The sequence below is a fragment of the Xyrauchen texanus genome, chromosome 28, assembly GCF_025860055.1.
Source record: "Xyrauchen texanus isolate HMW12.3.18 chromosome 28, RBS_HiC_50CHRs, whole genome shotgun sequence".
Taxonomy (NCBI): Eukaryota; Metazoa; Chordata; class Actinopteri; order Cypriniformes; family Catostomidae; genus Xyrauchen; species Xyrauchen texanus.
Genome location: NC_068303.1, coordinates 4,600,358 through 4,612,564, shown reverse-complemented (window position 1 = coordinate 4,612,564; position 12,207 = coordinate 4,600,358). Strand labels below are relative to the sequence as shown.

Below are 12,207 nucleotides of genomic sequence, written 5' to 3'. Positions count from 1 at the left end.
GTTATCACAAGTATGACCTGAGGGAACCTGCACAGTTCCATTGCAGCACCACCTAGTGGTCAAGAATTCTGATACATTGCAATTTTTGCGTATAATTTCTGAATAGGTTGAACCAATCGAATGATACCCAATTTTCCTATGTTGGCCATATCGGGCGTCTGCCATTTTGAATTAATAAATGCATTGGCGTATCGTTAAGAAAGTTGGTGTGCATTATCGAAACCATGCCCTGTGGGCATCTATAAAGTTTGGAGCCAGCGCCACCTTGTGGTCAAATGTTCTAACCAAATGTTTAAAAATGCTTGCCATGTTATACTTTTTGACAAATCTTGGGTTATGCCGAGTACAGTGATGCCCAATTTGCAGCGGTCGGCTATACTTCCTGTCCGCCATTTTTTAGACCAAACGGTTCTCAAAGAACGTGTCGAGGTAGGTAGCATGATTTCAAAAAGAAAATTAAAAAATATATTTTTTTTTGTTACATCTACATGTTTGCTTAGCCTTTTAGTCTGCTGTTTAAGTGCTTGGCCTGGTAATTACTGCTTGCAGCTATATTTATGTATGTATAAATCTTCAGTGGTTTCTGATGGGTCTGAATATTCCGGTTACACAGTAGACCCCCAAAAAAACCAAACAACTAAAATAGAAATGCCTGTGTCAGCTTCCAATTGTGAAACTAAAAACTTCTGAATGTTAAAGATGTCTGGACAGTGAGACAGTCTGTCTGTCTGTCTGTCATACCGGAGTTGTCGAAGTTCAGCGAGCAGTGTTGGGTTCTGTTGGACTCTTTCTGGAGTCGGCTGACACGCCTGTTCATGCTCTGCACGCAAACGCTGAATCTCCTGCAGAATCTCCCTGAAAAAACACAGACACACAGTATCATCACATAGACAACGCTAAAGTCTTTATTTCAAACATTGAATGAGTATGAAGTTGTGCGTGTATGTACCTATTTTTATTCTCCAGATGCATAACAAGTTCTCTCTGTTGTTTGTTGGTGTCACAGCCGAAGTTCGGAGAGCTCTGGGATTTAAAGGAGTAGCAAACATAATATATTCAAACATAACGTAACATTGGCTATACTTGCGTGGGACTAATGTGTTCTGCTTCTAAGGTCTGTGTCTGTGAGTGACTCACAGCTGTGTTTCCAGGGTCTGTGGACAGGCGAGCTGCATATCGAGCGATGAGTTTGTGTTCTTCATCTATTCGGCCGGGACTGTCTAACGCACTGCACACAAGCAGAAAAATAAAATTACATTCAAAATAGCTCAGAGCTGATGTGTTTTTGATGTGTCTCAGTGGCCCTATCAACACATTATAAACTCTAATAACCTGTTTATTTGGGTTAATCCTGTTTTTAAAGTAAAATTGGAGCACAAAAGTAATTTACTTAATACCGTTTGGTGACACAGACATTACACACTTTAAGTATCCTTAGTCGATGGCACTCTAAACATACACACACACTCTCTCACCGTGGGCTGCTTTGGAGTTTGTTCACATATGCTGCGATCAGAGCATGTTCTTCGTTCATTCTCTGAGCAGCAGCTAGAGTTGGCAACCTACACACACACACACACACACACACACACACACACACACACACACACACACACACACACACACAGACACACACACACACACAAGGACTTAAATATTGATCTGTTTCTTCTAACCCACACCAATCATATCACTTCAGAAGGCATGGATTTAATCACTGGAGTCATATAGATTACTTTTATGTTGCCTTTATGTGCTTTTTTGAGCTTCAATATTGTGGACCTTGTTGACATGCATTGTATGACTCTACAGAGCTGAAATACTTTTCTAAAAATCTTTGTGTTCAGCACTAGAAAGTCATTCACATCTAGGATGGCATGAGGGTGAGTAAATTATGAGTATATATACTATTCCTTAAACAGTGTGCTTTAAATTTGTAGGAGAAGAGTTGATGTACACACCTCTTAGTGGAGGTGGGGCCTGCAGAAAGGGGCGGTGCTGATTCATTCATGTTTCCAATTGGACAGGGTGGACTAGAGAAAAAAAAACATGAATACCATCAGAATACAATATGGGTGATTCTCACAAAACAGTCAATATGTCCTGGTCATATTGTACTTCAAATAAATAAAATAAGAAATTGTATTTTGTCTATAGAAAATGAAACTATTTCTACCATTAAAAACCATTAAAATAAAATGCTACATTGTGACCGTTATTTTTATGACAGTTACTCACATTTTACCCCCTAATTCTCATTACTGCAAAGTGTCAAAATATTACATCACGATATGAGTAATTTTATATCACGATATGTTGGGATGTCTAGCCGTTTGAGATGTTGGACTTCCTCCGTAGCGTTTCAAGGTAAATAAAAACTGTGTCACGTAAGTTTTGTGGTCTGCGTCACAATATCAGGAGAAGGTAGGTTGAGTAGCGCGAGTAATCCCGCTCTGCGCTCTTCTGTCTGTGAAGTACAAATATGGGAATCCTGCTGGACTCGCGCAGACTTGAGTGCTCCAGAGATGCAGTGCATGCGACCCTCATGTGAAACAGATCCTCGTGTCAGACAGAGGGGTTACCAGGATATCATGTTTGGGGGGGCATTTGGCTCGTTTGGGGGGGCAACATAAACAATTGAAAAAATCGGCGCAAAATTAAGCTATACAGCACACAATCTGTTTTAGTGCATATCTTTTTCTAAGCCAGGAACCCAGAGATAGGCACAGGGCCCCTATTAGACTATAGGGCTATCACATAAAAGTTAGTTAAACCAGGTCAACATTAATAATATGATGATGATATTATTATTATCTATTATTATTATTGACAGATTCATATATCAGATCACGGTGATTGCCTGGTGATGAGTGACAGGTGTTTGCTTGTGAGAAGACGTGCTACACGAGTAGGCAACCGAGACGAGAGAGTTTTTTAAATGAATCTGAAGTCACGTTTGTATAGACAAGAGGTCAATTAATTTGTTTCTTCTTCTAAGCTGTTCCAGACTTAGGTGCTACTTTTAGGGCTAAAATGCTTCGTGAATTACTCTTAGTAAAACACATTAGGAGTCTAAAGTTATGAAGCTACTTGTAGCCTCTTATAAGATTCTTTGTGAATGCGGACCCAGGTAAAACATTTTGATATGCTCATTTGAACAGTATGAGAACAGTATTTTAACGTTATTCTCTGGTTGTAAGTGCTGACGACTGTGACTACTGCGCACTCTGGTTGTTAATGTGATCCGGCAGCAGACTGACACACACCCAATAACGGCCAATAGAAAAGCAATAGGCTACATTTTTTTTAATGAACGTTCTAGTTAGGACTGTTCGTTTTTTATTTAAGGGGCTACTGGAGGAGTTTTGAGATCTATAGTCAAAATAGACTTAGATAAACGTATTTAATTAAATACTACTATTTTTCACAGTCTCATTTTTACTTTAAGACCGGGGTAAAGCAAGGAAAACTAAAATTTACCTCAACAAGGCGGGATAATGAACGACTCTAGTCTCATTCGTGGAGGTGGAAAAACAAGTTCTTTGTGAAATGCAAGATTTATTGTATTAAAATTTAAATGCAAAAGAAAAGGTATGAGTCTGCTGTTTTTGTCAATTTTAAGTTTTAATTTAAAATGTTTGCGATTTTAATATAAATACATGGTTAAATATTTTTCCACTTAATTGCTCGAGCAAATTAATATATACATCTGTATAGAAGTAATGCATTGAATACGTTGATTAAATTGGGTTTTAACGTGAATACGTCTATTGAAGAGTGTATATGTGTACAAAGAGAATCGCAATGCAGACAAAACTTTTTTTTTTTTAATAAAAGTTGTTGATAACTTCTGTATTTGAAATAAAAAAAATAGTGAGTATGCCTATGTGTTTCTGGTACAGTACAGCCGCGGATCAGTTAGCCTACAAAGTAACGCAGCATATGTGAAAGCATCTCGCGCTGCTCGTGCACCGCATACAGTGCACTGCACACTGCTTTCTCATCGCCGCACATTCTATCAGCTGCAGTTCTGGCGCCTCGATCAGTCCCCGAAAACTCGACGTACATTCACATCATATGTTAATGCAGTGGTAGAGTTACACTCACAGGACACTGCACTTATTCGCAATCACAAAAATGCATTGTTTGCTCGTGCTTTAAAGCTCTGCCAGGTAAACATTTCATTGGCGTTCTGTTCTGACATAATGCACTTTTTCTGAGCGCGTATGCCGAGCTAGCGCGCACTGTGAAACAGCGCCAAAACTGGATTTTTGTTGTGTCAGACCTCACTCATCTGCTAGCGATGGAAAAATATGCACAAAACAATCCACTTTTAAATTGTAATTTATCATCAGATGGACAGATTATTTCTCAAATTCTCAGGGGAGGCAGAGCTTATCCTAGGGGAGGCACTGCCTCCACCAGCCTCCCCCTAGACACGCCCCTGGTGTCAGATGAGAATCAAATTTAGCACTTATGAAGAGCCAAATGTGAGCTCAATCTCATTGAATTTGCGGATTTTATTTTACAGATTTTTTAAATCCTGGAAAAACCATATTATATTTTTTAAATTCCCTCCATCTCACGTGAGGCTCTGCCCACTACTTTATATGCACACACCATGCACGTTGATATTTACTAGGGGTGGCGATTTAATGCGTTAATTCAGTGATTCGTTTTGTAAAAAAATAACGTGTTTAAAAAAAAAATTGCGCAATTAATCGCAATGCCCGGACCGTAATAAGGAAGATTCCTGAGAAATGCAAGCTTGTAGTACCACCTGTTTACTCCAGAGGGCAGTAAGTGAAATTTCAGCTGTGTGGCAACACAGAGTTAATACAGTGAAGAAAACAACCATCCGGCAGACAACACAACACAAACATGCGTTACGTTCTTGCTTTCAAAACACTTGGAGCACAAATTCGAAAGAGAAAAGAGATCTCAAGATGTGTTCTAAGTATTAAACTATATTTAACTTGAAACCGTGAACTAAACATTTTGTTTATGATGCAAAGCACCCGAGACGCTACACAAGCATGTCTGACGCTTGTTGAAATTGACGGGTCCTTAAACAAGCCCTCATAATAAATCTCCAACTGATTGACAAATTCACTTGTGAAATTGATTGCTGTGAACTGTATACTTCTGCCACAAGAATGTAATGCATTTTAATTATCTTAATATTTTTTATTATATATATATATAATTTTTAAATATTTAAAGATAACTATGTATAACTATTTCAACATTATATATTGAATTATTGTTATACGAGGAGTTTCTCAGCAAATATTTGTATATGGGATTAATTAATTGGGACACCATGTAATTAATTAGATTAAATATGAATACATTTGAATCTAATCGATTGACAATCCTAATATTTACATGTCGCAATATACACGATATAGCAAAATATCAACATTGCCATGATATATATTGTCATATTGCCCAGCTGTAGACATAATTATATTCTCATTACAGCGATGTGAAGGGAAAAAAAGATACATTATTTAAATTGTAAAGTATTTATACATCATAGTAGTTCTCACTTGGTACCACATTTAATTTTAGCTGATTTTAATGAAGAAAATCATTGGACAGCAGCATGTGTTTATTGAAATTAATTAAATAATAAATTAAAAACAATGGGAATATTAAAATGTAATAAATCTAAACGCATTGCGGTAATGAGAATTGAGGTCAATTGTGCTTAAGTGTCCTGAAAATAATGTCAATGCAAAAAAAAAGTCTTAATGGTCCTTTGTGGCTTTATTTTCTTAATGCAAAATGTGTTTTAGTATCGTTTTCGTATTACTTTGAGGTTAAATATGACCAGGACATTTTATTGACAGGTTTCGTTAGCATCACCCATATATACTCACACCATCACACACATACTTACAGTATGTGCATTTATACTACAGCAAACATGATCCTCAGTTTGTTTACATGCACTTTGAAAGTTAAATTTCAGTCAAGCTAAAACATTTATAAAAACAATAAGACACGAGACTTATATTACTGACACTTACTCAGCTGACGACCTTCCTCAAATATTCGATTACGCATTGTGTCGTGTACACTTGGACAGAAAAATTAAGACTGTCACTCGACTAAGCGAAAACCTGTTATAGCTCAATATTCAATCTTACCTTATGATTCGACTGAGGATTTATTACAGGTTTGTATTACTTTTATATATATTACAAATGATAAACTATAATGAAATACATTATAATTACCCCAACATAAACATTATCCCAACCCCTAAAATAAATAATTTTGCATTATTAGTAAAGAAACATTATATATTTTTTTTATGAATCCTTTTCAACTTTGGATATCCCTAAACAGAGGCTTTGTCAGATTTTGCTCTCAATTTTGTCCCCAAACTATAGCCAAGAAAACACACACACACACACACACACACACACACACACACACACACACACACACACACACACACACACACACACACACACACACACACACACACACACACACACACACACTCTCAGCTCATTCATGCAAGACTAAGAGACAAAAGCAACACAGACAGAACAGAGAGAGAAACGGCGAGATCCTGCGAAACAGACTGATCGACAAAAAGAGAATTAAAAACAAAACTATAACTGACCTCACTGTTTCTGTAGGTAGAGTTAATAAAAAACAAATCTCTTCTATTTACGTCTCTCCCTCTCAGTTTGTCTGTCTAACTCTCTGTCGAGTGATCGCATCTGACCCTCATCAGTGTATCCACAGAGACACAAAAGTCACGTGATGCCAGGACCAATAGAAACATTCCCAACACTTTCAAAATGGCCAGAGATTTCTGACTGTGTGTGAATCACTTACATTATATTGGACAGGTCGAGAGGTTTCTCTGGGTATTCAGGATAGATGGGGTGGGACGGTTCTCTGCTCGGCACACAGCCAAAAGACTTACTGATGGCACGACCCAACTTTTTAGCTGGAGATTTCTAGAACACACACACAAACACATAATATTAGCACCAGTTGTAATCACACTACATCTATGCAATTGAATTATATTACTTGGTAGTGTTTATTGTTTTCATCATTATTTTTCAGTAATGTGATTATTTACTGAATACTGTTGTCTTTTATCATATTGTTGTAGCAACCATTTATAAAAGAAACAAGCCTATTGAAACCACGTGTTACAGTGATTTTACTACGGTAAAGAGGGTTTTAGGCTTTGAATCGTGCCTAATAGGCATGAAGAGCCGATGCAATGCTTAACCCTCCTATGGCATTTGGTCACTTTTGACTGAAATAAATTTTGATCATTTAATAAAAATGGTTTCCTTTATCTGAGCAGTCAGGGCTTGGTGACTTTTACTCAATTTGCCATTTGAAGATACAAAAAAAATAAAATAAATGTATTCATTGATTCGATGTCTAAGTGATCATACAAAATAAATGAAAAAAATAAAAACGACACCTTTGGTTTTTGCCGTCACAGTTGACCCGACCGTTGAAAATGAATGGTAATATTTTTTTATCTGTCAAATACAATCAATAAATCAGCCACCATGCAGAAAAAAAACAGACAGAAATTGAGAATTACAGAGTGAGACTAAAACATCCTCAGTGCAAAACATACACAAACACTCACACACAAACACAGCTCTTTTTTACTTAAAAAAACAACAACAAAAAAAATCTGTCACAATGCTAAACACTCACACACAGAAATGAAGAGGTGACGCGATAACATAATGCAGAACACACACACACACACACACACACACACACACACACACACACACACACACAGACAGACAGACAGACAGAACCAGAGCATCAATAAGTGGAGCTCTACAGCCATCTACAGGTCATTGTTGGCATTACAAGTCATCTTTTGTTTTACAGCTGATGAAAGCAATCTGACACACACACACGCGCACACACACACACACAAACACACACAAACACGTGCACGCAAAATACATTTTTACTATGGAAAGTTTGAAATTGCACAATGTTTACTCTGATTCTTCTTTATACTATATATGGGGTTCACTTTGGTTCAAAAAATGCTTATTTTCTGTCTTCACTTTGTAATACCATGGTCAGGTTTGATTGCAGGCATAATGACATTAACTGCAAAAACTGGCACTTCAAATCAATTTTAAAATGCATAACTTTGACAAATAATAGTTTGATAATGTCTAAATATATCCAAATGCATATCTTGTGACAAAATATAAAATTAGGTTACAACAAGCCATCAAACTACGCCGTAGGTGGCTACAGCCGTCTACATTTAACATTTACATGTAAATACGTTCAAAATAGCATAAAATAACAAAAGAAATGCATAATTTTATTGTTCTTACTTCAGGGAAGAAGCAAGATTTTATCATTATCATCATCAAAAAATAGTTAAACATCTGACCTTTCCAGTCAAAAATGACCGAAATACCAAAGTGAGGAGTCATTTTTCAATACCATATGAGGGTTAAAAGCTTATAAAAATATGGGCCATGTGGCTTATTTCCTTTATAGACATCAAATCAAATGTTTAGTGTTGAATGATTTGGGGGTTCATTGACTGAAATTATCCTTACCCAGGATAAATGCTCCTTCATCTGGTGCTGGTTGCTATGATTTCCGCTGGCATGACCACGCCAAAAACAGTTCTGACAGAGTTGATAGTTAAAACACTGCTGACAGCGATAACGGAATCCCATCATGCCCTCTGATCGACAGAAAGAACAGCTCACCCGATGGTACACTGAGACAGACAGAAAGACAGAGAGATTCTATATGCTGGAATACATGAAAATTAAAACAAGTCTGAATAATCCAAATAATTAGACAGACATATTCTGCATATTACCGTTCTCCACATCAGCCATTCTGTGTAGGAGAGGAAGCCAAACGAGACATTGAGGAGGAGGATCTGACATCAGAGAATCCAGGAACATGTTCAGCATCACCTTTTTCTGTTAAACACACGCATTCAAGATATCTCCATGAGAGCGCTAGCCACTGACATACTGTGTGGATATGACATGAAAATCATGATCTTAATCAGTATTTGTGTCATGTTTTCCAGTAAAAACATCTTAATATCCTTGATATTCTGGTGTCTAGATATGGCTCGGTGGTATTTTTCCAACTTTTTATCATCCACTAGGTGAATACTGAGACATCATGTCTCAACAAGCTATATGATTTGAGGTATCAGTCATGTCTATAGCATAAATGGTGTGAGTTACACACCAAAGTTTAATACTTGGCCTTAGCTAACCCAGAAGTAGCCTAAGTCTAAGTATGAGGAACTGGAACAGTGATGCTTGCCCTAGCGAACCCCACTAACAAGACAATGAAAAAGAGGGAACATGTGTATGAATTGTTACTTGTTGAGGAAAACAGGATCTTGCGAAGTGATCCGTGTAGCCAAATGACGGCCCCTCAAACACAGCAGTGGGTAGTTTTAGTGCCTCCCGCAGGAAGTGGTCGAACTTCGACATCACCATCGCACCATGAGAATCTGATATCTGGGAGAAAATATCTAACACACACATGCACACTCATTATACTTTAGCACTCAAAGACCGGGTTCATACCTGATATTTACAACAATCTAGGCGATCTGTTTCAAAAAGGTTAAACACGTTTTGTGATAAGCACGTGACTGTGTTGCATTTGAAGTGAAAATGCTAATCCATTATCAGGCATTCCAAACAAAAGCGAGGGACTGCCTTCTTACAGTGCATTCAGAAAGTATTCAGACCTCTTCTTTTTTTAACTTTTGTTATTTTGCAGCCTTATGCTAAAATACTTTATTTCTACACGCCATACCCAATATTGGTATGGCAAAAAACTGATTTTTGATAACTTTGCAAATGTATAAAAACGAGAAAAAAAATTAAATATCACATTGACATAAGTATTCAGACCCTTAACTCAGAAGCACTTTTGGCAGTGATTACAGCCTCAAGTTTTTTTGGGTATGATAAGACAAGATTTGCACACCTGGATTTGGGGATTTTCTGCCATTATATATCATTATGCATATCCTCTCAAGCTCTGTCAGGTTTGATGGGGACCTTCGGTGGACAGCCATTTTCAGGTCTCTCCAGAGATGTACGATTGGGTTCATGTCTGGGCTCCTGAAGGACATTCACAGAGTTGTCACTAAGCCACTATTGGGATGTGTCTATCTTGGCTGTGTGCTTAGGGTCATTGTCCTGTTGGAATGTGAACCTTCGGTCCAGTCTGAGGTCCTGAGCAGTCTGGACCAGGTTTTCAATAAGGATATCTCTGTATTTTGCTGCATTAAACTTTCCTTCAACCCTGACAAGTCCCAAGTCCCTGTCGCTGAAAAACACACCAAAGCATGATGCTACCACCACCATGCTTCGCCGTTGGGATGTTATTGCGCAGGTGATGAGTGGTGCCTGGTTTCCTCCAGACATTAGGATTGGAATGGAGGCCAAACAGTTTAATCTTGTTATGTCCAGAGACGTATTCCTAATGGTTGGTTTTAACTGTGTTTTCTTTAATGTGTTAATCACAATTCCCCGGCTGGCTGCCTCACAGTTGGAGTTTGTCCCAGTGGACGAGAGGATCACTTCATTGCAACTTATGGTCACAGAGAGGAAAACTTTGACTGTTGTGTGTGCTTATGCACCAAAGAGCAGTTCAGAGTATCCAACCTTCTTGGAGAAAGTGGTAGGGGTCCTGAGGCATACTCCATAGTCCTGCTGGGGGACTTCAACGCTCACATTGACAATGAGTGGGAAATCTGTGGTGGGGTGCTTGGGAAGAAAGGCCTGCCTGATCTAAACCCGAATGGTGAAAATGTATTGGACTTCTGTGCTAGTCATGGTTTGTCCATAACAAACACCATGTGTACTTGGTACCAGAGCTCCTTGGGCCAAAAGGTCAATGATTAACTTTGAAGTCGTTTCATCTGACTTGAGGCCACATGTTCTGGACACTCGGATGAAGAGAGGTGCAAAGCTCTCAACCGACCACCATCTGGTGGTGAGCTGGATTAGATGGTGGGGAAAACTGACAGACAGACACGATAGACCCAAGCACATAGTGAGGGTGTTGTGTGAATGACTGGCAGAGAACTTCTATGTCCCGGAGGAGGTGGGGGACATGGAGTCCGAATGGACCCAGTTCAAAACCTCTATTATGTAAGCAGCCAAGCACAGCCAAAAGCTTGTTGTGCCAGTCACGATGGCAAGCTGGTGGACACCGGTGGTGAGGGAAGATGTCAAGATGAAAAAGGAGGCCTTTAGAGCCTGGTTGGCTCTGGGGACTCCTGACTCAGCAGATAGTTACCGGCAGGAAAAAAAGCGGTAGTGGCTGCAGTAGCAAAGACCGGAGCATGGGAGGAGTTTTGGGAGGCCATGGAAAAAGACCTTGACCTTAAAGAGGTTCTGAAGAACCATCCGGCAGCTCAGGAGGGGTCGGAGGATCCTTGTTCAAGTGGTTTTCAGGAAAGGTATAGAAACTCTGACCTCATATGAGGACATTGTCAGGAGGTGGAAGGAACACTTCGAGGAACTTCTAAACCCAAAATATATGCCTCCCTTACAATTGCTAGAAGCTTCCAGGGTTTCAGAGTCCATTTCCCTGGTAAAACGTCACATAGGTAGATGGGAAGCTGCTCAGTGGCAAAGCAACAGGGGTGGATGAGATTCGACCGGAACTGCTTAAGGCCCTGGATTTTGTGGGGCTGTCGTGGTTGACACGCCTCTGCAATGTTGCATGGACCTTGGGGACAGTGCCTTTGGATTGGAAAACCAGGGTGGTCCCTATATTTATATTCAGCAATCGCATCTTTGTCAAGATTAGTTATCTTGAGAGCTCTGTCCTGAGATCCAGCTGGAAATATCTTGTCAAATGATGCATGGGTGGAATCGAAATGTCTTTTGACATTGTAGGTTTTGCATATGCCCAGTACTTTGCTACAGAGCAAACAGAAAGGCTGCCCGTCTCAATCAATGACAGCAAACTGGTTCTTTCATTCTTCCAGCACTCTCATAACTTCACTGCTGATGCTGTGACTCTTCTTGTTTGTACGTGTTCCTTCGTTGTCATTTTTCTCATTTCGTTTCTCTCCCCTAATAACAAATTTGTCCATTTTGATTCCAATTTTACCTAATGGCTGCTGACATGTGCTCGTTAACTTCGTAATTGCGTGAACTCGCGTAA

The 12,207-nt window shown here is 39.0% G+C and overlaps 1 protein-coding gene across 4 annotated transcripts in view; it reads right to left on the bottom strand.

Moving 5' to 3' along the window:
• dtnba (dystrobrevin, beta a) overlaps positions 1-12,207 on the bottom strand; it is a 40,770-nt gene that overhangs the window by 12,249 nt on the left and 16,314 nt on the right. For all 4 annotated transcript variants that reach the window (XM_052095740.1, XM_052095739.1, XM_052095741.1 and 1 more), the window contains 9 exons: positions 9,393-9,547; positions 8,870-8,975; positions 8,598-8,764; positions 6,859-6,983; positions 1,962-2,033; positions 1,476-1,562; positions 1,138-1,228; positions 950-1,023; positions 742-855 (listed from right to left, as the gene is read on the bottom strand). In XM_052095740.1, coding sequence (XP_051951700.1) covers positions 742-855; positions 950-1,023; positions 1,138-1,228; positions 1,476-1,562; positions 1,962-2,033; positions 6,859-6,983; positions 8,598-8,764; positions 8,870-8,975; positions 9,393-9,547 — 991 coding nt within the window. The remainder of the gene's footprint in view (positions 1-741; positions 856-949; positions 1,024-1,137; positions 1,229-1,475; positions 1,563-1,961; positions 2,034-6,858; positions 6,984-8,597; positions 8,765-8,869; positions 8,976-9,392; positions 9,548-12,207) is intronic.